This window comes from Pseudorca crassidens, chromosome 5 (genome assembly GCF_039906515.1).
Source record: "Pseudorca crassidens isolate mPseCra1 chromosome 5, mPseCra1.hap1, whole genome shotgun sequence".
In the NCBI taxonomy this organism is placed as follows: domain Eukaryota; kingdom Metazoa; phylum Chordata; class Mammalia; order Artiodactyla; family Delphinidae; genus Pseudorca; species Pseudorca crassidens.
The window spans coordinates 20167596-20192236 of NC_090300.1; the positions used below are offsets into that span (position 1 = coordinate 20167596).

Here is a 24641-nt window from a genome sequence, read left to right on the forward strand (position 1 = left end):
GAACAGGACACAGATTAGCATTCTCTAAATTCTTACAAAAGAAAGAACAGGGGAAAAAAAGATGAAGAAAGGATGTGAGAGAGAGAGGAAAGAAAGAAAGTAACATGAATTTAAGTCATTTTTCCCACAAAGTCTCTAAAGTATTTAAATCATCATTAACTATGGAATGAAAAATTTTATCTCTTATTCAGGGGTTGGTAATTAAAAGTGAAAAGGTGGGAAAATTGTAGGGGAATGAAGCAGCTTCCCAGACCCTTTTAAGTCACATCAGATGAAATAATTGTTCACTACACCTTTTCATAAGGAGGGTTCTGCTGGGAGCTGAGAGCAACAAAAATAGTGATCAGAGTTCAGTGCCTTGTGAAATAATGTAGAGGGAAGAGGGAGGAAGAAAAAGAGCCAACTAATTAAAACAAGATAAATATATTAAAGAGTATTCAGGCTGGAGGTGTATATTCTGTACAAATCAATTTCCACTGCAATTCTTATAACTTGTTCACAAGCAAATGGCTTATGTTCCTCCTATGTGCCCCTGTTGTTGCTAATTAACACAGGCTTGAGATGCCTGGGAAAAGAAACAAATACATACATAAAAACCGTTCTGCGGATGATAGGGAAAGGCATCTGCATGCAAGGCAACAGACTCTCAGTTAGAAATATTTTAAAGGGTGTACAAAGACTATAAATGTATGTTCTCTCTTTCACCAAGATCCCTTATCAGAGTATGCTCATAAGCTATCCCACCCTACCAGAATATTACTTCCTACAGTCTCCTCTCCATAGGTAATGAGTTAGGTAATCACATTTTTGTATTCAAGGAGGGAGGAAAGCTTTAAACAAACACATTCTAAATTACTCTCTTTAGTGGAACAGTTCAAGGAGTTTAGAGTGGGCTGTGGGCTGGGAAATACCAGCTCATTTCTCCAGACAATTTTTCAAACAATGGAAGACATTGAAATGCCATCAATCTTTCTAGATATTCAGTGGTTGCATTGTTTTCATGACCTGAAAAGCAGAGTTAGGTAGAATGTTCCTGATCTGCATTTTCAGCGAGGATAGGAGATACATTTAATTAAAATTCAAGTAAACAAAACCTTCAACCAGCACCTCCTAAATACAAAGCTAGTGCTAGGCACTGAATGCCACACACAGATGAGTAAGACTGGCTGGCTAATCCTGGTGAGAAAATGCCTTTCTTTGGGCAGATTCCAAGTTGTGATAGTCTTCCTGTAATATCAGGAAGAGTAAGTACTGAAGTGGAGGTAAAAGCAATCAGCCCTGAGAAAGTAAAGCAAGAAATAACTAATGTGTCTTTCATGTTGTCAGAAAGGAAGAGAAGAATGCTTCTAAAGGAAGTGGCATCTAATTAAGCAGAAAGGATGAGTCAGCATTCAATAGGAGAGATGGCTGGAAAGGATATGCCTCCAAGGTAAGAGGATGCTGCCTTACTCCATTCAGGTCTCTGCTCCAATGTCACCTCCTTGGAGAGTACTTTGCCCTCATCTCCCAGCTTAGTATACTTACCTTGCTAGCAAATCTTCCTAAGGTATGTTCCGCACACTTACTTGTCTTTTCCACTAAATTATAATAAATATATATGAAACAATTTTGATGATTTAGAGTATTCTGAGGACAGGGAAGGTGAGGAAAACACCTAAATAAATTGATTGATTGGTTTAAAATAGAAATTTGTGCCATAAATAAAATGTAAATAGCGAATGATATAATCACCCAGAAACTAGTTATAATCTTGGAGAATTAAGACCAAAGATTATACAAGATTATACTAAGAGTCTTCCCTAAAATAACATACATATTTCACTGATTCAGCAAGATATTTTATACAATTTTCAACTAACAGTGATAGATAAGTGCATGTTTTAGATAACACATTTTAATACTCTGAATTTGGCAAACCAACTCAAATGGGTGCCTGCTCTAAGAAACAATTTAAATGAATTTATCGTAAACAGTAAAGGAAAAAATATGAAGCAATTTAAATGAAAAGCAATAAATGTTTACTAAAACGCTTAGAAAATTTGAAAACCCAGAAAATTTAAAAATAATAATCCTATAATCCTACCACTAAAGTTACTTTCCTATGTGACCAAATCATTTTTGAAAAAATCCTTTTTAAATACAAAATACTCCCTAATACTTTACTTAGTCATTTCCTAAATACTGAAACAAAGACTGCTCTTGGTTTTTAATATTATGAAAAAATGCTACAGTGAACATATTAACTCATAAATATTTTTTCAATACTCAGATTACTTTTTTTTTTAACATCTTTATTGGGGTATAATTGCTTTACAAGGTGTGTTAGTTTCTGCTTTATAACAAAGTGAATCAGTTATACATATACATATGTTCCCATATCTCTTCCCTCTTGCGTCTCCCTCCCTCCCACCCTCTCTATCCCACCCCTCCAGGCAGTCACAAAGCACCGAGCTGATATCCCTGCGCTATGCAGCTGCTTCCCACTAGCTATCTACCTTACGTTTGGTAATGTGTATATGTCCATGCCTCTCTCTCACTTTGTCACAGCTCACGCTTCCCCCTCCCCATATCCTCAAGTCTGTTCTCCAGTAGGTCTGTGTCTTTATTCCTGTCTTACCCCTAGGTTCTTCATGACATTTTTTTTTTTAATTCCATATATATGTGTTAGCATACAGTATTTGTCTTTCTCTTTCTGACTTACTTCACTCTGTATGACAGACTCTAGGTCCATCCACCTCATTACAAATAGCTCAATTTCGTTTCTTTTTATGGCTGAGTAATATTCCATTGTATATATGTGCCACATCTTCTTTATCCATTTGTCCGATGATGGGCACTTAAGTTGTTTCCATCTCCGGGCTATTGTAAATAGAGCTGCAATGAACATTTTGATACATGACTATTTTTGAATTATGATTTTCTCAGGGTATATGCCCAGTAGTGGGATTGCTGGGTCATATGGTAGTTCTATTTGTAGTTTTTTGTTTTTTGTTTTTTGTTTTTTTTTTTTGTAGTTTTTTAAGGAACCTCCATACTGTTCTCCACAGTGGCTGTACCAATTCACATTCCCACCAGCAGTGCAGGAGTGTTCCCTTTTCTCCACACCCTCTCCAGCATTTATTGTTTCTAGATTTTTTGATGATGGCCATTCTGACTGGTGTGAGATGATATCTCATTGTAGTTTTGATTTGCATTTCCCTAATGATTAATGATGTTGAGCATTCTTTCATGTGTTTGTTGGCAGTCTGTATATCTTCTTTGGAGAAATGTCTATTTAGGTCTTCTGCCCATTTTTGGATTGGGTTGTTTGGTTTTTTGTTATTGAGCTGCATGAGCTGCTTGTAAATTTTGGAAATTAATCCTTTGTCAGTTGCTTCATTTGCAAATATTTTCTCCCATTCTGAGGGTTGTCTTTTGGTCTTGTTTATGGCTTCCTTTGCTGTGCAAAAGCTTTGAAGTTTCATTAGGTCCCATTTGTTTATTTTTATTTCCATTTCTCTAGGAAGTGGATCAAAAAGGATCTTGCTGTGATTTATGTCATAGAGTGTTCTGCCTATGTTTTCCTCTAAGAGTTTGATAGTTTCTGGCCTTACATTTAGGTCTTTAATCCAGTTTGAGCTTATTTTTATGTATGGTGTTAGGGAGTGCTCTAATCTCATACTTTTACATGTACCTGTCCAGTTTTCCCAGCACCACTTATTGAAGAGGCTGTCCCTTCTTCACTGTACATTCCTGCCTCCTTTATCAAAGATAAGGTGACCAAATGTGCATGGGTTTATCTCTGGGCTTTCTATCCTGTTCCATTGATCTATACTTCTTTTTTTGTGCCAGTACCATACTGTCTTGATTACTGTAGCTTTGTAGTATAGTCTGAAGTCAGGGAGCCTGATTGCTCTAGCTCCGTTTTTCATTCTCAAGATTGCTTTGGCTATTCGGGGTCTTTTGTGTTTCCATACAAATTGTGAAATTTTTTGTTCTAATTCTGTGAAAAATGCCAGTGGTAGTTTGATAGGGATTGCATTGAATCTGTAGATTGCTTTGGGTAGTGGAGTCATTTTCACAATGTTGATTCTTCCAATCCAAGAACATGGTATATCTCTCCATCTATTTGTATCATCTTTAATTTCTTTCTTCAGTGTCTTATAATTTTCTTCATACAGGTCTTTTGTCTCCTTAGGTAGGTTTATTCCTAGATATTTTATTCTTTTTGTTGTAATGGTAAATGGGAGTGTTTTCTTGATTTCACTTTCAGATTTTTCATCATTAGTGTATAGGAATGCCAGAGATTTCTGTGCATTAATTTTGTATCCTGCTACTTTACTACATTGATTAGCTCTAGTAGTTTTCTGGTAGCATCTTTAGGATTCTCTATGTATAGTATCATGTCATCTGCAAACAGTGACAGCTTGACTTCTTCTTTTCCGATTTGGATTCCTTTTATTTCCTTTTCTTCTCTGATTGCTGTGGCTAAAACTTCCAAAACTATATTGAATAAGAGTGGTGAGAGTGGGCAATCTTGTCTTGTTCCTGATCTTAGTGGAAATGGTTTCAGTTTTTCACCATTGAGGATGATGTTGGCTGTGGGTTTATCATATATGGCCTTTATTATGTTGAGGAAACTTCCCTCTATGCCTACTTTCTGCAGGGTTTTTATCATAAATGGGTGTTGAATTTTGTTGAAATCTTTCTTTGCATCTATGGAGATGATCGTATGGTTTTTCTCCTTCAGTTTGTTAATATGGTTTATCACATTGATTGATTTGTGTATATTGAAGAATCCTTGCATTCCTGGAATAAACCCCACTTGATCATGGTGTATGATCCTTTTAATGTGCTGCTGTATTCTGTTTGCTAGTATTTTGTTGAGGATTTTTGCATCTATGTTCATCAGTGATATTGGCCTGTAGTTTTCTTTCTTTGTGACATCCTTGTCTGGTTTTGGTATCAAGGTGATGGTGGCCTCGTAGAAGGAGTTTGGGAGTGTTCCTCCCTCTGCTATATTTTGGAAGAGTTTGAGAAGGATAGGTGTTAGCTCTTCTCTAAATGTTTGATAGACTTCGCCTGTGAAGCCATCTGGTCCTGGGCTTTTGTTTTTTGGAAGATTTTAAATCACAGTTTCAATTTCAGTGCTTGTGATTGGTCTGTTCATATTTTCTGTTTCTTCCTGATTCAGTCTTGGCAGGTTGTGCATTTAGAAGCATTTGTCCATTTCTTCCAGGTTGTCCATTTTATTGGCATAGAGTTGCTTGTAGTAATCTCTCATGGTCTTTTGTATTTCTGCAGTGTCAGTTGTTACTTCTCCGTTTTCCTTTCTAATTCTATTGATTTAAGTCTTCTCCCTTTTTTTTTTGATGAGTCTGGCTAATGGTTTATCAATTTTGTTTATCTTCTCAAAGAACCAGCTTTTAGTTTTATTGATCTTTGCTATTGTTTCCTTCATTTCTTTTTCATTTATTTCTGATCTGATTTTTATGATTTCTTTCCTTCTGCTAACTTTGGGGGTTTTTTGTTCTTCTTTCTCTAATTGCTTTAGGTGCAAGGTTAGGTTGTTTATTCGAGATGTTTCCTGTTTCTTAAGGTGGGCTTATATTGCTATAAACTTCCCTCTTAGAACTGCTTTTGCTGCATCCCATAGGTTTTGGGTCGTCATGTCTCCATTGTCATTTGTTTCTAGGTATTTGTAAATTTCCTCTTTGATTTCTTCAGTGATCACTTCGTTATTAAGTAGTGTATTGTTTAGCCTCCATGTGTTGGTATTTTTTACAGATCTTTTCCTGTAATTGATATCTAGTCTCATAGCATTGTGGTCGGAAAAGATACTTGATACAATTTCAATTTTCTTAAATTTACCAAGGCTTGATTTGTGACCCAAGATATGATCTGTCCTGGAGAATGTTCCATGAGCACTTGAGAAAAATGTGTATTTTGTTGTTTTTGGAAGGAGTGTCCTATAAATATCAATTAAGTCCATCTTGTTTAATGTATCATTTAAAGCTTGTGTGTCCTTATTTATTTTCATTTTGGATGATCTGTCCATTGGTGAAAGTGGGGTGTTAAAGTCCCCTACTATGAATGTGTTACTGTGGATCTCCCCTTTTATGGCTGTTAGTATTTGCCTTATGTATTGAGGTGCTCCTATGTTGGGTGCATAAATATTTACAATTGTTATATCTTCTTCTTGGATTGATCCCTTGATCCTTATGTAGTGTCCTTCTTTGTCTCTTCTAATAGTCTTTATTTTAAAGTCTATTTTGTCTGATACGAGAATTGCTACTCCAGCTTTCTTTTGGTTTCCATTTGATTGGAATATCTTCTTCCATCCCCTTACTTTCAGTCTGTATGTGTTTCTAGGTCTGAAGTGGTCTCTTGTAGACAGCAAATATATGGGTCTTGTTTTTGTATCCATTCAGCCAATCTGTGTCTTTTGGTGGGAGCATTTAGTCCATTTACATTTAAGATAGTTATCGATATTTATGTTCCTATTCCCATTTTCTAAATTGTTTTGGGTTCGTTACTATAGGTCTTTTCCTTCTCTTGTGTTTCTTACCTAGAGAAGTTCCTTTAGCATTTGTTATAAAGCTGGTTTGGTGATGCTGAACTCTCTGAGCTTTTGCTTGTCTGTAAAGGTTTTAATTTCTCCATCAACTCTGAATGAGATCCTTGCTGGGTAGAGTAATCTTGGTTGCAGGTTTTCTCCTTCATCACTTTCAGTGTGTCTGGCCAGTCCCTTCTGGCTTGCAGAGTTTCTGCTGAGAGATCAGCTGTTAACCTTATGGGCACTCCCTTGTGTGTTATTTGTTGTTTTTCCCTTGCTGCCTTTAATATGTTTTCTTTGTATTTAATTTTTGACAGTTTGATTAATATGCGTCTTGGCGTATTTCTCCTTGGATTTATCCTGTATGGGACTCTCTGTGCTTCCTGGACTTGATTAACTATTTCCTTTCCCATATTAGGGAAATTTTCAACTATAATCTCTTCAAATATATTCTCAGTCCCTTTCTTTTTCTCTTCTTCTTCTGGAACCCCTCTAATTCGACTGTTGGTGTGTTTAATGTTGTCCCAGAGGTCTCTGAGACTGTCCTCAGTTCTTTTCATTCTTTTTTCTTTATTCTGCTCTGCAGTAGTTATTTCCACTATTTTATCTTCCAGGTCACTTATCCGTTCTTCTGCCTCAGTTATTCTGCTATTGATCCCATCTAGAGTATTTTTTATTTCATTTATTGTGTTGTTCATTGTTGCTTGTTTCATCTTTACTTCTTCTAGGTCCTTGTTAAATGTTTCTTGCATTTTGTCTATTCTATTTCCAAGATTTTGCATCATCTTTGCTATCATTATTCTGAATTCTTTTTCAGGTAGACTGCCTGTTTCCTCTTCATTTGTTAGGTCTGGTGCATTTTTATCTTGCTCCTTCATCTGCTGTGTGTTTTTCTGTCTTCTCATTTTGCGTATCTTACTGTGTTTGGGGTCTCCTTTTTGCAGCCTGCAGGTTTGTAGTTCCCGTTGTTTTTGATGTCTGTCCCCAGTGGCTAAGGTTGGCTCAGTGGGTTGTGTAGGCTTCCTGGTGGAGGGGACTAGTGCCTGTGTTCTGGTGGATGAGGCTGGATCTTGTCTCTCTGGTGGGCAGGTCCATGTCTGGTGGTGTGTTTTGGGGTGTCTATAGACTTGTTATGATTTTAGGCAGCCTCTCTGCTAATGGGTGGGGTTGTGTTCCTGTCTTGCTAGTTGTTTGGCATAGGATGTCCAGCACTGTAGCTTGCTGGTCGTTGAGTGAAGTTCGATGCTGGTGTTGAGATGGAGATCTCTGGGAGATTTTCACCGTTTGATATTATGTGGAGCTGGGAGGTCTCTTGTTGACCAGTGTCCTGAATTTGGCTCTCCCACCTCAGAGGCACAGCACTGACTCCTGGCTGCAGCACCAAGAGCCTTTCATCCACACGGCTCAGAATAAAAGGGAGAAAAAGTAGAGAGAATTAGTAGAAGTAGGAAGAAAGAAAGAAAGAAAAAAAGAAGAAAGAAGGGAAGGCAGGAAGGAAGAAAGAAAGAAGAAAAGAAGCAAAGAAGGAAGGAAAGAAAGAAAGGAGGGAGGGAGGGACGGTGTGAGAAATGAAGGAAGGAGGGAAGCAAGGAAAGAAAGAAAGAAGATAAAGTAAAATATAATAAAGTTATTAAATTAAAAAATAATTATTAAGAAAAAAAAAACGGACGGATAGAACCCTAGGACAAATGGTGGAAGCAAAGCTATACAGACAAAATCTCACACAGAAGCATACACATACACACTCACAAAAAGAGGAAGAGGAGAAAATCATAAATCTTGCTCTCAAAGTCCACCTCCTCTATTTGGGATGATTCGTTGTCTATTCAGGTATTCCACAGATGCAGGGTACATCAAGTTGATTGTGGAGCTTTAATCCGCTGCTTCTGAGGCTGCTGGGAGAGATTTCCCTTTCTCTTCTTTGTTCGCACAGCTCCCGGGGCTCAGCTTTGGATTTGGCCCCGCCTCTTCGTGTAGGTCGCCGGAGGGCGTCTGTTCTTCGCTCAGACAGGACGGGGTTAAAGGAGCCGCTGATTTGGGGGCTCTGGCTCACTCAGGCCAGGGGAGAGAGGTGCGCGGAGTACGGGGCAAGCCTGCGGCGGCAGAGGCCGACGTGACGTTGCACCAGCCTGAGGCGCACCATGCGTTCTCCCGGGGAAGTTGTCCCTGGATCCCGGGACCCTGGCTGTGGCGGGCTGCACAGGCTCTCCGGAAGGTGGGTGTGGATAGTGACCTGTGCTCGCACACAGGCCCCTTGGTGGCAGCACCAGCAGCCTTAGCGTCTCCCGCCCGTCTCTGGGGTCCGCGCTTTTAGCCGCGTCTTGCACCCGTCTCTGGGGTCCGCGCTTTTGGCAGCGGCTCACGCCCGTCTCTGGAGCTCTTTTAAGCAGGGTTCTTAATCCCCTCTCCTCGTGCACCAGGAAACAAAGAGGGAAGAAAAAGTCTCTTGCCTCTTCGGCAGGTCCAGAGTTTTCTCCGGACTCCCTCCAGGCTAGGACTGCCTTCCAGCTAGCCGTGGTGCACTAACCCCTTCAGGCTGTGTTCACGCTGCCAACCCCAGTCCTCTCCCTGCGCTCCGACCAAAGCCCAAGCCTCAGCTCGAAGCCCCGCCCGCCCCGGCGGGTGAGCAGACAAGCCTCTCGGGCTGGTGAGTGCCGGTCGGCACAGATCCTCTGTGCGGGAATCTCTCCGCTTTGCCCTCCACACCCCTGTTGCTGCGCTCTCCTCTGAGGATCTGAAGCTATCCCCCTCCGCCACCCGCAGTCTCCGCCCGTGAAGGGGCTTCCTAGTGTGTGGAAACCTTTCCTCCTTCACAGCTCCCTCGCACTGGTGCAGGTCCCGTCCCTATTCTTTTGTCTCTGTTTATTCTTTTTCCTTTTGCCCTGCCCAGGTACGTGGGGGAGTTTCTTGCCTTTTGGGAGGTCTGAGGTCTTCTGCCAGCATTCAGTAGGTGTTGTGTAGGAGTTGTTCCACGTGTAGATGTATTTCTGGTGTATCTGTGGGGAAGAAGGTGGTCTCCGCGTCTTACTCTTCTGCCATCTTCCCCTCCGCCCCTCAGGTTACTTTTTAAGGATAAAATGAGTTGGATAATGAATAGAGTAGTCATAGTATTGTATTCGAGAAGAGAGGGTGGTTTTCATTTAACCTATTCTAATCTATTTTGTGGTTCAGTTAAGGGCTTGGAGCAGGAGTGGGAGGTAGGAAATACTAGCTCCGTGTGTATGCAGTGGCCTATACGTCTTGTTTTAGTCATTGCCCTGTGAGGTTCTTGCCTTTCAACCTTGCAGCTCAAGCCCAGCATGGTGCCTGGCTAGATTCTTTTGTTTGTTTGTTTTTGAATTTTTTTTTTTTATACAGCAAGTTCTTATTAGTTATCCATTTTATATATATTAGTGTATATATGTCAATCCCAATCTCCCAATTCTGGCTAGATTCTTATGTGTGTTTATGGAGCCGAGTCAGTGCTAATTTAAGCATCTAAACTAAACCTATGATGAAATATGATAAATATAGTAGTGCCACTCAAATGTAATTAGAAATATTTTGATAAATATAATAAAACACTTTAAATATATTAATGACACAGTTTTCATGATCATTAAGGCATCCATTCTATGATTTGATCTTGATTTAAGTAAAGGGGGAATTCCAATAGTTGAGTTTAGGTACATCTAAAGGGTCGCTTTCAAATTGACATGGTTAAGTATGGTCTGTGATCATATCATGCTGGCTCATGAATTTAAAATGTTCACTGAGTCAGAAAGCACTTGATTCTAGTTTTGAAATGTTCGCTGTATTTGCAACAATGAGCAGGACCTGTTGTGGTGGTAAATAACAGGAAGATAGAGTTTCACTTCTGAACAGGAAAGATAGAATTAGAGATGACACAAATAGAGTATGTCCATGGCTGCTTTGAAAGGGATGTGTAACCTAAGAACTAGGATGAAAATTAAAGATTACGTGGAGTCATTTGAAAAATGGATAATGATAAAATAGCAATCATTGTTACCATGTATCCATTTCTTGCTGTATGCCAGGCACTGTTCTAAGCATTTTATATACATTAACCCAGTAGTTGCCTCCATAGCAATTACATCAGAATGTCTGGTGGAAGGGACCAAGCATCAATACTTTTTTAATGATGCCCCAGTTAATTCAGTCTGGAAACCATTCAGCAACCCTGCAAGGTAAATATTCTCATTGCTCTTTCTATCTTACGAAGGTGGAAACTTGAGTCCCAGAGAGGTGATGTGGCTCCGCCAAGGTCAAAGAACTGAAAACTTGAGACATGAGTCCAGGTGGACTGATTGCAGAACCCTTGATCTTAACCACTTGCAGTGCCTCCCCCAGTGCTTTAATGCCATTTCTAATGAGTAGCTTTGATTTTTATGAGTTTAAGGAAGCTTCCAATGCATGTCTTAACAATAATCATTTCAGGAGGTTATACTCTTTTCCTGTGGTTTGACCAGCAACTGTGTTGTTGGTGGCCCTGGGTAGTACCCACCGCTAACATGCACAAGGTTGTCAAAAGTGCCCTTCTCTCTGTCTCATTCCTTAACCCTCCAGATATTACTACTTCTATCTATCTTCAGAGTCCACCTAAGCCCACATCTGGGAATTGGTTGCATTTGTGAAAGGAAGAGGCAGTGCCTCCCAGTGCCAAGGCAAAGCAGAGCAAGTGCTGACGTTCTTCCTGTTACTGAAGCCCCATTCACCGTGTCCAGATTTCGACTGTTAATTTGCTAGTTGTCCATTACAAAGGCTTCTTTTGTTCAGCCTCTGCTGCAGGCTTCTAGTTCCTCAGATGTCTTTCTGCTTTCATCCAAAACCTAAAGTCAAGCTCCTCAGATGTCCTTCTACTTTCATCCGAAACCTAAAGTCCTGTTATATTATGCGACTTCAGGGGTCTCTCACCATAAGACTTTAGTCAAGAGACTTATAATACTCTTTTCTAGACTAGTGTACTGTGTGCTGTTCTAAATAGATTTTGGAGATCTGCTTGGCTAACTTTCTGGTTCTTTGGCACGGCATTGCTTTACATTTAAGTTCAAGCATGGACTTCTTCTGCAGACTGCTCACTGAGGTCCAGACCTTGAAAGGCACCACCACCACTATTTCTACACCCCTTGTGAACACGGTGTTCTCCTGTGAATGGATCCTGTCTGCATGGGTAATTTCAGTCACAGCTACCCTGGTCCAAGCAATTGCCTTTCAGCTATAGCTTGGGGGGTATATTTCATTATTTAATTCCCCTATAGCTACTGTATATCTAGTGTCAGAACAGATTTAATAAGCGAGGCACTTGGGGGTCTGAGGACTCATCCAGATGTGGAACACTTCTATGGAAGTGTTCTATGCTTTTTTATTTCCTAGATGAATTCATGACCTCAGCACATGCAGTGGTTGCAATAGTTAAAATTTCCCTCCAGTGAAATTGTGCCCTTTGCAGTGGAATCATACAAGCCCACCTGAAGCCGCAGTTGAACGCAGCCACCAGGCTCTGCTAAATTCCAAGGGCAGGGATTCAACAGCCCAGGCTCCACCAAGAGGCACCTGTGACCGACAGCAGTCAGAATTCACATAACAACCCGGTGGCCCCCCACCACCATGGACGAACCTTCAGGTTTATTCTCTACCTGTTAGAAATTCTGTCTTGTCATTATGAAACCCAGTGAGGGAGAAAGAAACTGACCGCACTTGCTTCAGTAAATTTTTTCTGAAAAACCGAAATAGGTCACTAATAGTAACAGATTTTGTCTGTGTTCTAATCTGCCACTGCTCTTTTCTCCTAAAATGGTACACTCAAGGGCAGGCTATATTTTTTTCCCCAACATTTAATTAGCAAAAGAAAAATATCCCATGAATAAAGAAAAAGCTCATACGACAAAAAAGGAAGAGAACCGAGGGGGCTGCTTCCTAAGACAAAAAGGAGTAGCTCTGACCCCCTTGGTTGCCTCAGCCCCCTGGTGGAGGACAGGCAAAGGGTAGGACAGGGCAGTTGAGGATGCCAGGTGTCCGGGGCAAGTGCCAGCTCTGAGGGAGTTTGGCTACAGGGCTTGGAGGAAGGAGAGTTCTCCAGCATCTCCATCGGCCCCAGCACACATCTATATTTTGCTCTTCGGGAGTTCAGAACACACAGGGCCCTTTGAGAACCTAGAGTCCAACTCATAAGAAGTCTGGAGTTGTAAGCTGTGGCCTGGTGTGGCCTCACACAGCTACAGCCTGAGGGTAGCTTCAGATTTATTTACTGCCCACCCCAAGTGCTGCATAGCTGGGACCAACCATAGCGAGGGCCGTATGCTGGAGGCTGGGCTGAGGCCAGCCGTAGCACAAGGCCACTTTCTAGTCACTTCAGGGAGGTTCAGTGTTTTTGAAAGGTCAAGAAAAGTCAAAACAAATCCTTTAACATTTAATTCTCCAACTTTCGCATTTTGTATCCCTTCATATTAATACGCGGACTTTGAACATTAAAGTGGATGTGTTCTAGGCTGTAATAAGTTTCCAAATCTTGAACATTATAATTTTTCTCCAGAACATATAGACTGTCTCAAATAGTAAAGTGACTGCCTCAGACTCATCAGTGAGTGGAGTAAAAACAAGTAGAAAGGGCTTCCCTGGTGGCGCAGTGGTTGAGAGTCCGCCTGCCGATGCAGGGGACACGGGTTCGTGCCCCGGTCCGGGAAGATCCCACGTGCCGCAGAGCGGCTGGGCCCGTGAGCCATGGCCGCTGAGCCTGCGCGTCCGGAGCCTGTGCTCTGCAACGGAAGAGGCCACAACAGTGAGAGGCCCGCGTACCGCAAAAAAAAAAAAAAAAACAAGTAGAAAAATAGCAAAATCTCGTTGCTGACTGTCCCACAGGTTCACTGCCATGTTGAGTGACTATTTCCTGTATGAAGGTGCGCCTCAGTCAAATTTAGATTGTCACTGATCTTCAGGGCCATTCCAAGGTGTAAACTCCGTGAATGTCAAGGGTCTGTAATGAAATAAGAAACCAGACTTCTAAGACAGGGCCCCATCCTGTGAGCTGAGGACCCCTAGTGGTCCCTACAGTAATAACTCCTTCTGAACAATAAGCATTGTCTGGAGAATGAGTATCTCAAATGACTGTTTTTCAGATGCATGTATATGTTGTTGTGATTAACAAAAACGTTACAATTGCTATTTGTTACCGTATTTTTTCAGTTAAAAGTTACCCAAAAGTACTATCACTAATTGGAGAGGAGCCAGATGTTTTGCTGTTACTCAAAAAGGCTGTGAACCCCTGCTTTAGATAATCTCCCCCAGGGCAGCTACTCTCTGGGGTGCAGCACCTTGAATAGTTGAGTCCACTGAAAACAACGGAAGTGTTCCACAGAACTCAGCCAGTCACAGAACTGTATTAATCATAAGTAATGCAGTTATTTTTATTGCAGTATGTTTTGGAAAACAAGCATTGACCTACAAAGGAGAATTTGTAGGCTCTGACCAAATAAACGTCAAGTGACACAGTCACACAGAGTAGCACTAAATGATCAAATGAGCAAATTTCTTCACATTGGAACTCTGGCTTTCACTGACTATCCGAGAAAACTGCAAAATGCAAAGCCATGTGGGATACCAGGCTTCACTTCAACAGAATTTTTAATTCACCATTTAAAAAACTCACACACACACACACGCACACAAACATAACCAAGAGTCATGTCATGGCTTGGTTCAGCTGTGTGTGTGCATAAACCTTTATCCCTCTGAATCAAGTGTCATCATTACTGCATTTATTGAACTATTCTCTCAGATTGCCTGACATCCAGTGCCAGTCTCCTGGGGCAGTCAGGCAAATAAAATTTCGTTTACAGAAAGAATTGATGAGAATTTCCTTTTTTCCCTTAGAATTTTCCCCTCCAGCATCTAAAATCTATCAAACAGCACTTAAAGTGTCAGAGGAAAGGAGGACGAGATTTTTCAGAGAACACTGGGCAGTGGGTGGCAATACATCATGATTCAGATTCTCCCTCTTGGTCTGAGAGGCTAGTGGGGAAGACAGTCAGTGCCTTACTTGCCATCAGTTAACACCTTATATTGAATTTCTACATCATGATGTTCGTCAAGACAGACATGCATGGATGCTTGAAACGCACAAAAATAATTTACTCTTCAATCTCAGATACACAAATATACTTAAGAAAGAGAAGTTTTATTAGGGCAATTTCACTTTATTTTTCCATACAGCAAAGTCAACTACTGCAGTAATAATAAAATAAGCATAAAACAAATTGCAGCCCAAGACAAAATACATAATTTTAAGCAACTACAAGCAGAAAGTAAGTTGTGATTACATAATAGTAAAACCAAGCACATCTGTCCTTTCAGCAGATGAAAGCGTAGGGTTGCTGGTAAGTGCAACACCATAACCAGCTGGAGTGAAGGCTGGATACACTAATTCATTAAACAAGTGCCCATTATCACATTTGCTTTTTTGAGTGCTTCTGAGTTGAAAATTAAAACCATGAAATTTGAACTGTGTTTTATCTTTTTCACCTGCTGAAAGAACAGGATCCTACAGCAATTAAAAAACAATCACATAACAACTATAGCTACTGTGTGCTGTTTGGTTTGCCTGTTTATGGTTGAAATTTTGTGAAAGTCAATACTTGTTTTGAAGATTTTTTTCTTTTTTTTTTGTGTGTGAACAATAAACCACTGAAATTGGCAGAAACTGATTTGAATAGTATATGTCCTTAGTATAGTTCTGTCTCTTTTTTGTTTTGTTGAAGTTTTAAACATGCAGTAGTTTTGAAAAATGTAAGGAATATTTGATCCATGATTTCACCTTAATGGTTGAAGTACCTGCTAGTTTTGGTAATGATCTTCAGGCAGATTTGGCCCAATGGAGTTTTTGTCAGTCATGAGATCTCGGAAGGATGGCATATCTTTCCAGCTGAAAAAATCCTGGCAAACTACAAGCTGTCCACAAAAAGCAAAGCAACATGTTTGAAGGGGTATGGAGTGCTAACTCTGTGCCACTTTTGCAAGCAATTTTGCTCAGTCTGTCATTGTATTAGCCTTAACAAAACTCCTTGTAATTATAGACGTTTTTATTCAAAATAAGATCTTACTATTATACAGGTTTCTCTCTTTTGACTATATACAGAAGTGCAAAAAGTCAACCTTCTCTCTAGACGTTCCAACATGCTAAATTGCAGCATAATCAACCCTCAAGAGTTTGCACACACGCTATAATTCTCATTACGTAAACTTTGAGTATTTGGATTATCAACAAAAAGTCCCTTGTTCTATTTATTGATTATGCAGCTTATTTATAACAAGGCCTGATATTCAGGGATTTCAAAAATATTAAACAATACTTTAACATTTGAAATGGATACAGTAGAAAATAAATTTTATTCTAATATCTAGGATCTAGATCTTCTTATAATAACTAATTACAAACAAAATAAATCATCAAAATATTACTCAATTGTCTGCCAGGATTGTTGCGATAGCAACAACTTAACTTCTTACTTAGCAATGATTATATATTTATAAGATATCCATATAAAAGATCTTTGTTCTTTTAATGAAAACTAGACAAGAACTAACAATGACTGACATTCTTACACTTTAATATTAAATCAGTAAAATATAAATCATTTAGTTAACAATAATACGAATATTCATATGACACTACATGTAATTCAAAACTGAGTATGTTATGAAGGAAAAACTACTTTAATTTTTTTTTGTATTTTGAAAAATTCATCGGTAAAATCTAATAAAACAAGAGTCTATAAACTGAAATGGTATTCAATTGTTAATAGAAAATGAAATCTAATAAATGTAGGAAATGAAAAACTACATTTTAACAAGAAAAATAAGTAATATTCTATAATGTAACTAACTACAATAACATATGGAGTCACCATTACTCTCTTAACACGATTGAAATTACATTGGTATGGGTTCCAACCCGTAATGTAATAATCTAAGGCTTTAATAGATGTACAGTACAATCAGTAAAATCAACACATCAGTCTTATATTAGAAAGCATCTCTCTCAAGCATAAAAACTTGCAGTAAACTTGGAAGTATGGAAAGTTCTAGAACTGAACTTTCACTTCTCCCATTCCATACTAGAACTACCAGTGACCTGGCCCCTACTTCAGCAATTTTTAGAACTGCTGAACAGAGCAAAAATATCCTTTACTAGCTGCAACATCCAAACCACAAAAAAGGAATTCCTTTGGATGAATCCATTCTTAAAAACTGAATGCACATCTATTTTTTTTTAATTTTGTAAAAGGCTTTCTAAGGCTATAAGCAGTAAATCTGAACAAAACAAAACAAAACAAATCACATATAAAATTCACCCATGTACTTAACCCACCCAGTGACTAGGTTAATTAAACATTTCCCATTTTCATATTTTGGTTTATCATGCATCTGATGAGTGCTGCTTTCTTCTTTGTTTAGAGTCACTATTTTAAATGTGACTGTGATGAAGCCTTTAAGCAAATGTGAAACCATTTTTGCAAAGCATTTAGAGTCTTCTGACTTTTGACAGAGCTATAAATAGAAGCAAAATAATTTCCTCCAACTTTTTTTTTGTTATCGTGTCTCAGAAATGGCATATCCCTTTTGAATAACATGTTATACAGTATAGTATGCATAAATATTACACTACAATGCATTAAAATAATTTTATATATATATATCTATATATCTCCAGTATGTGTGAGTTTATCTGTATTGAGAGAGTTTGTATTGTGCTGTCTATTTTGTTACTGTAAAGTTAAATCGGCCATTTCTGAGACAGCTTTGGTTTCCAAAAAAACAAAGGAAAAAAAAAAGAATGGTGCCCTTTGACTGATTAGTACTAGCAAATAAGCAACAAAATGTGGCTCCGAAAACAGTAACACTGAAGAAATAATACTCTAGTTTGATGTACAGTCTATGGCACTTCATGAGAATCCTTAACAACATGGTACTTAAAGCCATGATGTGCTTTAAAAGATACACAGTTGTGGTTTTGCTTGGCACATTCATCTCTGTCAGATCCCTCCCTCACCACATCTTAAAATCTACTACATTAAAAATATTACTCTTAAACAAAAATGACTGTGCATGCACGCGCTCATCTATAATGGCAATTTTAAATACAAGGTGCACCTTTGTTATTTGTAAACCTTGAAAGAAATAAACTTATTTTTAAAAAATTATATCTTGGTCTACAGACGTACCAATACATAATAGAATCATGGTTACACCATAGTCTGTCTTTTCAAGATGGCATGAATATATAGGAAACTAATTAGGTCTGCATATTTGAATGCATCACTCTGTGCTAGAAAAGAAAGACAATGTTGTTCTTTTAGACAGGAATATCACCTCAGCACAAATATCAATTAAATGTACAAAGTGTATAGGCAACAGTGTGCAGTGGATTTCCATGTTGTCTTGTCTTCTGGTTAACATGCAATATGCGGATGTCTTGTGGCTGAGGGGTTTTTGTGTGTGTTGCTTGACGGTATATACACTATGGTTAATGACCTCGTCCTTTACTCTAACCAAGCACACTGTCCTTTCCTCCTTAGCATGATCTGCAAGGGAAAAAGAGATAATCTTCGTTAAAACAGCCAATATCTAACAGCAGTTTCCAATATGCATTCAACATGAAAACTGTATTTCTTGGTTTAAAGAGTGAACACGTGTATATTGTATCTTCATGTAAAAACAAAAAACACTTCACAAGTACAAAGGACCTACATTTGTTTATCATTTCTTCGAGAATAAAATGACATGCACAGCTTAATGAAACTGTAGACTCTGAACAAATATCACCCAACACCAAGCTCAAAGTATAAAATACATTTGTAGACTCAAGGGGCATAATGTAGTAGAGCTCTTTTTACCACTGTCATTGTGGGGCAGAACTTACAACTCATTTTACTTCTAAAGGTTAATAGGTTTCAAGAGTAATGGTTTGGCCCACGAAATTAAAATCCATGCAACAATCCTGTTAAACACAATTTGCTCTCTTTGGGTGCTTGATTAGCACAGTATGTGTTTGGAAAAAAATAAAAGAACGATACTCTACATGACTGTTTTGGATAACGTTTGGATTTTTCCCACTAAAGCAAGAAAATAAAAATTGTTCCTTATGCTCCTGACAAATTAAGGTTGAACTGATATTACAATGCACCTGTGAACTGAGTTCCAGTTTTTACATGAAATTTGTTCCCAGAGAATCTTTACATATTAAAATATGCTTTAGCACACAACCTAGAGAATGAAAGAAATCACGATTTTGCTGCACTCAAAAACCAGTTTAAGTATTGTAACTCCTCATGAAAATGAGTAATCATTTGTTAAACAGAACATTAAAGAGCCTAAGTTTCAATACACACAAATCCACTGTTTTGCTAATTGATGAACTTACGGCCATTTGCTATCATTTTTTTTAACCTGGATTATTGCTAAGAAATAGAACGTAGTTACAGATATACATATCAAACACACCCAACTGACTAAAAGCTTGAAACAGTTTTCTTTTAACATGTCAAAAAGACAACGCTATTTCCAAACCTACAGACCACAAAGCGATGTGCTTATTCAAAATGTGGCTATTGTTCAGAATAATAAACATTATCAGAACTGCATTGAGAGAACTTACGAAACACAAAAATCAGTTTCAGTCATTTAATTCAGGATTGCAGCATGTCTCTGGTAGTACTTCTCAGATTGAGTCTATTTCTTTCTTAAACAGCTCTCAGATTTCATCTATACACTTCTCCTACGTGGGTTCACCCTTTGACCAGCTGTTGCTATGCTCAAGGGCCTCTGAACTGCCCCATCTCCTGACTCAACACCCCTGTCCCTTCTTCTGTAAGGCCGTGACATCTCGCTTCACTCTAACAATCTTGATTGTCCAAATTCACTTAATTTCTGACTCTGTTAGGAAGAGCTGCTCCCTCATCTTTGCTCCAAGAGAAATGTGTTCACACCTCTCTTATTTTAATGTAGAGTGCTGAAAGTTACATCATTATCTCATCATCTGCTCATCTTTATTTCCTCGACCTGGTAATTAACACACAGTAGCACCAAAAAATCATTTGTAAATAATGAACAGATAAATGAATGAAAGGAAGCAACAAAGAATGATCACCCATCTTATTTACCAGACTCAGTTTTAAGCATTATGGCTCTTTCTAAATATAAAAATAGATACTTAATACACTTCTGAGCATGTAGATAACTTGAATACATGCATACTGAATAAAACATATGCTCTATGGATGAAAAATGGTCATCTTTGCAAGTATCTAAGTCAATGTGTCTGAAAGTAAACCAAAAGACTTTCAAATCATTTGAGAAACGACATCTTTAGAATTATATGATCCTCCAGGGTGACTATTCTGAAGTACCTAAAGTTTACCTGGATATATAGATGTGTGTGTGTGTGTGTGTGTGTGTGTGTGTGTGTGTGTGTGTGTGTGTGTGTGTGTGTGTGTGTGTGTGTGTGTGTGTGTACACGTGCACATACGTCCGTGTGTGAATATATTTATTTAAATCAGACTCTTCATATTCTAATGACCCTGTGTGTAGCGAAGCACGGGGTAAAGTGGGTACATGTTCTCATTTAGGATTTAGCAAAGCAATTTTTGAATAAAATAAATGCTGACCTATACCAGGAATCAGCAAACTACTGCCTGTGAGCCAAATGTGGCCTGCTGCCTGTTTTTGTAAATAAAGTTTTATTGGGACACAGCACACCTTTTAGTTTATACATTGTCTCTGGCTGCTTTTGTGCAACAGTGGCAGAGTGGAGCAGCTGTAACACAAACCCTATGGCCCACACAGCCAAAAATATTTACTATCTCATCTTTCAAGAAAAAGTTTGCCAGCCTCTGATCTATGCCTTCTATTTAGTTTTAAGTTGCCTTTTTTCTTCACTATTGTGTTTATTTCTAATATGGAATAAAAACAAAATTAATATATCCTAAGTATTACACATATTTAAGTGACATCAACATATTTATTATGAATTCACATGATAAAATTTCTCATAACCCATCTAAGATAAAATTGTGAGCTCTACATGAATACTTTCTTTGAAATTTTATAAAATTTTCTTAAGTGCATTACACAATTATTATCTTAAAAAAAAAAAACTACCACGGATATACACTCTATATTACACAATGAACTTACTGTGTAGTGATGAAAATTCTACATCTGGGTAACATACTTGTGGCTAGTCAGATGTTCGGCAGATATTATGGGTATCTAGCAAATAAAAAATTATTTAATGAATGACCCATGCAAGCAAGCCAACAACCAAGAGATGAAAACATTTTAATATTAAATTTTTTAAGAAAAGTGAAATTCAGCTGTGAGGTGACAGTCCTTATCTGGTCAACATAACAGTAAGTTAATGTAAACTTAATGCCAAAGTAGCAACTCATTTTTAAAAATCTCTGTGTTAAATACTATTCTATAAATGTTATCAGTTTTTAGGAAGAGAAGTAAAACTATCAAAAATTCATGCAGAGCAGTAACTGAAAGAAGCCCTTTTTGTTGGCCTACACACACACACCTGTGGTTTCAGTTATTCAGGAATCCAAAAAGTAAAGTAAGAAATGTCTTGCCTATTTCTGTGCAACCAGTTTCTACATTTTCATTCAACTGATGGTGTCTAACTTTTTTTCCAAGTTAAAAGTACCAGGTAAGAATTATAAAGGAGTATTTCAAAAGAACTGGATAACGGTGTTAAATCTACTTCAGAACCCACTTCTGAATCCTAATTGCACATTTTATTGTATTTTAAATGGGCAAGAGAATTACAAAACTTGAGAGAAAATACAATAAGGAAATACAATAAGGAATATAGAGGTGACTTGTTTCAGTCATCCCAAAAGCCAAGATCTTCCAGTTTGCAGCTTGATTCTCCTCCACCCCAGAAGTATGACTGCTATCCTGGGAGACAGATGTATGACATCTATCCTATAGACGAGTATGACTGCTATCCTGGGAGACAGATGTATGACATCTATCCTATAGACGAAGACAATCAGAGGAGTGAAAGCACGGGTTCTAACACTAGTGATCCATTTCCCGGTGTGTAACCTTGAGCAAAGCACTTACTCTATGCTTAGGTTTCCTCATCTCTAAAATGGCCCGAGTCCCATTTTGGCAAGGTTGATGGGAGAACAGTAAAATCACATACATGAAGGCATTTTGTTGTTGTTTCGATTTAGTTGTCCTAGACCAATTCAACATATTACAGTCCACAGTCTGGAGTGTAAATTAATTATGTCTCTATTTTATTTCCATTTCTCAGATGATATCTTTACACAATTTTACAGCATTGGCAAATGGCACGAAAATGTGCTCCAAGCATAATGAAGCTTCTCATACCATTTTTCCTGCTGCTGCAGGACAGGATGTTGCACCCAACAGTGTAGAAGCATCAAGGATGGGGCTGTCGAAACATACCAAGGACCTTCAACACCAATCGATGCAGATGAAGGGCCAGCTATAAACTTCTGCCTGCATGCAGGCTGCATTTTGTGGCGTCAGCTATTTCCAGCATTGCTACTGTACTGTAGGCATATACATATGTATGTATATGTAGATATAATATATGTGTGTATACATATATCCATTCCCTTTTCTTTCTTTTGGTTGTGAAACAGTATGAAGACCCAAGATTATGCATGAAATGGTCACAGCACAATGCAAAGAGTAAAGTGTCCCCTACAACCAAGGTGGCCAGGGCATGTTGAAATTTGCTTTGCTGTACTTCTGCTTACACCAGCAATTCTATAGTCATACATGGTACACACAAGAGAGTTCAACATCATTAATCTGCCCCATCAACGGATTGCATTGACTCCATTAAGAAATTTCTACCATAGATTACTTACTAACATGCCACAGATGCACAATCTAGCATTCTTGTAAATGAGTCTGATGTGTGAGCATAAATCCAGGGCTATTTTGACAAGCTTCGGAAAAACTAACGATTCTTTGCCAAGAAATGTTTAAAGCTTGTCTGAAACTTTAAAATACACCCATTTTGGCATGCTGCTTTTGAAAGTTTTTAATGGCTGTACTAATAGCTTATAGTTCTTCTTCAACAGTACACGGTGCACTACAGAAACAAGGGTGGCTACTCCTTATAGCAATAACTGCGAATTCGGATGGTACTTAATTGTTCTTCTTTTCCCAAAGGGGCAACATGTTGATTCCCATCTGATACTGGTTCTTCTGAGAATCATTTGGCTACATTTAACCTTGGTCTGGGGGTTATCTGAAACTTGATTTGCCTCTAGATTTTTTCATATGCTATTAACCCTACTGAACTTTACGTTCATAACAAACATATCTATATATTCAAGCCAAAACCTACTTTACATAAATTTGACTTTGATTCAACCAGTATTTTCTAGAACATAATTTTAAATAGGAGCAGAAAACGCTCGTTGAATCCATGCAGATTTTAAAATGTAAATATTTTAATAATTAATTTCTTTTGAATACTCACATCATAAAGTTTAAATTTCTGAAACAGATTCCTTCCACTTAAAAATACCCTGTGTATCTGTCACTCCATAAACTTGTATGGAACATAGAATGACTCAATTTGCCGTACTGGATGCCTTTTTTTTTTTTCCTTCATAACCCTCCAACGTTTATGCTGAGTAGTTACAGAAATAAGAGCACTTAGGAATTTTATTTTTTCCCTTAAATCATTGAGAATCAAAACTTGGACACAAATTTAACCTATTTTGAATATGCAATCTGCTTATTGAATAAAACTATAATGAATTTATAACAAACTCTATTTACAAGAGTGGTCATTTGTGGCATAGATAACACATTTAAATATTTTGCTTTTTATGAAGAATTTGGGCAAGAACTAAGAAATTGTATGTATCAAATGCGTATAACAAAAACCTTAAAATCACCTGTATTTTAAAAATGGTAAGTTTCAGGTGTGCCGCATTGTAGTTCAACACCTGTATACACTACCCTATATAATTTCAATTGGTCGAAACACCTGCGTGATGGATTGAGCCCAACTGAGAATTGCTTGTGTAAATATCATTTTAGTAGCTTTAGAAATGGAGCTGCGACAACTTTGGAGCACTTATAAATGGCATAAAAGCATTCTGCCGCTCATCAGAGAGAATGTGTAGGCCAACAAGAGGTATCTTTGAAACCCCATGCTCTTAAAGCACCCTCTACAGCCCTCACAGACACGCGACTCCCACGGACCTCAGTGGGAAATCCACGTGCGTCAGGGCTGTTGGACTGAGCCCTACGAGAGTTGGTTTTTAAGAAACAAAGCTGTAAATTAGCAAACCTGGTTGGCTGTGGCGGTTGCAGCGAAGGGAACACTTGTGGCAGATGTTGTTGCTGCGGACACAGTGGCTGGCGTAGCACCGTGCACCATGGGAACTTTCGGAGGGAAAATCATATAAGCAAACATACAGAAGAGTGTAGCAATATGGAAACCATGGCAACATGGAGGAGATAATTGGGCATGGTATTTATCACAGCAACAAGCCGTGTGACGGGGCATCATCACCAGTGAGTGACATGCAATCACAGCGCAAAGCAGGACAACATTCCAAGGAGAGAAGGGGAAGGGGGATGAAAGAGAAAAAAAAGGGGAAAAAAAGCTTGTTACCATCAAATCAAGAAAATTGACACAAACAGGCTTAATTTGCTAAGTCAAAAACAAGAATTTTATATAGTGTTCATAGTCAGACATTCAAAATCTAAGTCAAAATACAGGTATTTACTTCATATATACAATTATCTGTTTGAATAAAAGTATGTTTTCTTATTTACTATTGTAAAAATATACAATATATTACTTTTATGAGATAGTTTTTTTTTTTCTTACACACCAGAACTCATAGTCCAATCAAAATCCACTAAAGGTGACTAAAGGAAACTTGTGTGTAAAGAAAACATTTATGTGAGTCCATGTCAATTAAATAGAAAATGGCATTTAATTGACAGGTGTTAGTAAAAAGGAAATGGACTTGCCCAATAGATATAAGTTAAACTTAGCAGTGGATTTTGAGGGGCTGTGAGGTGCACCATAGGTTTAAGATAA

General features: G+C 38.3%; 1 protein-coding gene and 1 long non-coding RNA gene across 17 annotated transcripts in view; one reads left to right on the forward strand and one right to left on the reverse strand.

Moving 5' to 3' along the window:
* The first annotated feature begins 1335 nt into the window (after positions 1–1335).
* Positions 1336–24641, forward strand: LOC137224686 (uncharacterized). The gene is made up of 2 exons (XR_010943442.1): positions 1336–1429; positions 21852–24641. It is a non-coding gene; the product is annotated as an uncharacterized lncRNA (long non-coding RNA).
* The window catches only part of MBNL1 (muscleblind like splicing regulator 1), a 202158-nt gene continuing 192206 nt past the window's right edge, over positions 14690–24641 (reverse strand). For 14 of the 16 annotated variants that reach the window (XM_067737485.1, XM_067737479.1, XM_067737482.1 and 11 more), the window contains 3 exons: positions 23880–23974; positions 20723–20797; positions 14690–18111 (listed from right to left, as the gene is read on the reverse strand). In XM_067737485.1, coding sequence (XP_067593586.1) covers positions 20741–20797; positions 23880–23974 — 152 coding nt within the window. In that variant the 3' untranslated portion in view covers positions 14690–18111; positions 20723–20740. The remainder of the gene's footprint in view (positions 18112–20722; positions 20798–23879; positions 23975–24641) is intronic. The other 2 variants (XM_067737475.1, XM_067737477.1) reach the window with 1 other exon arrangement.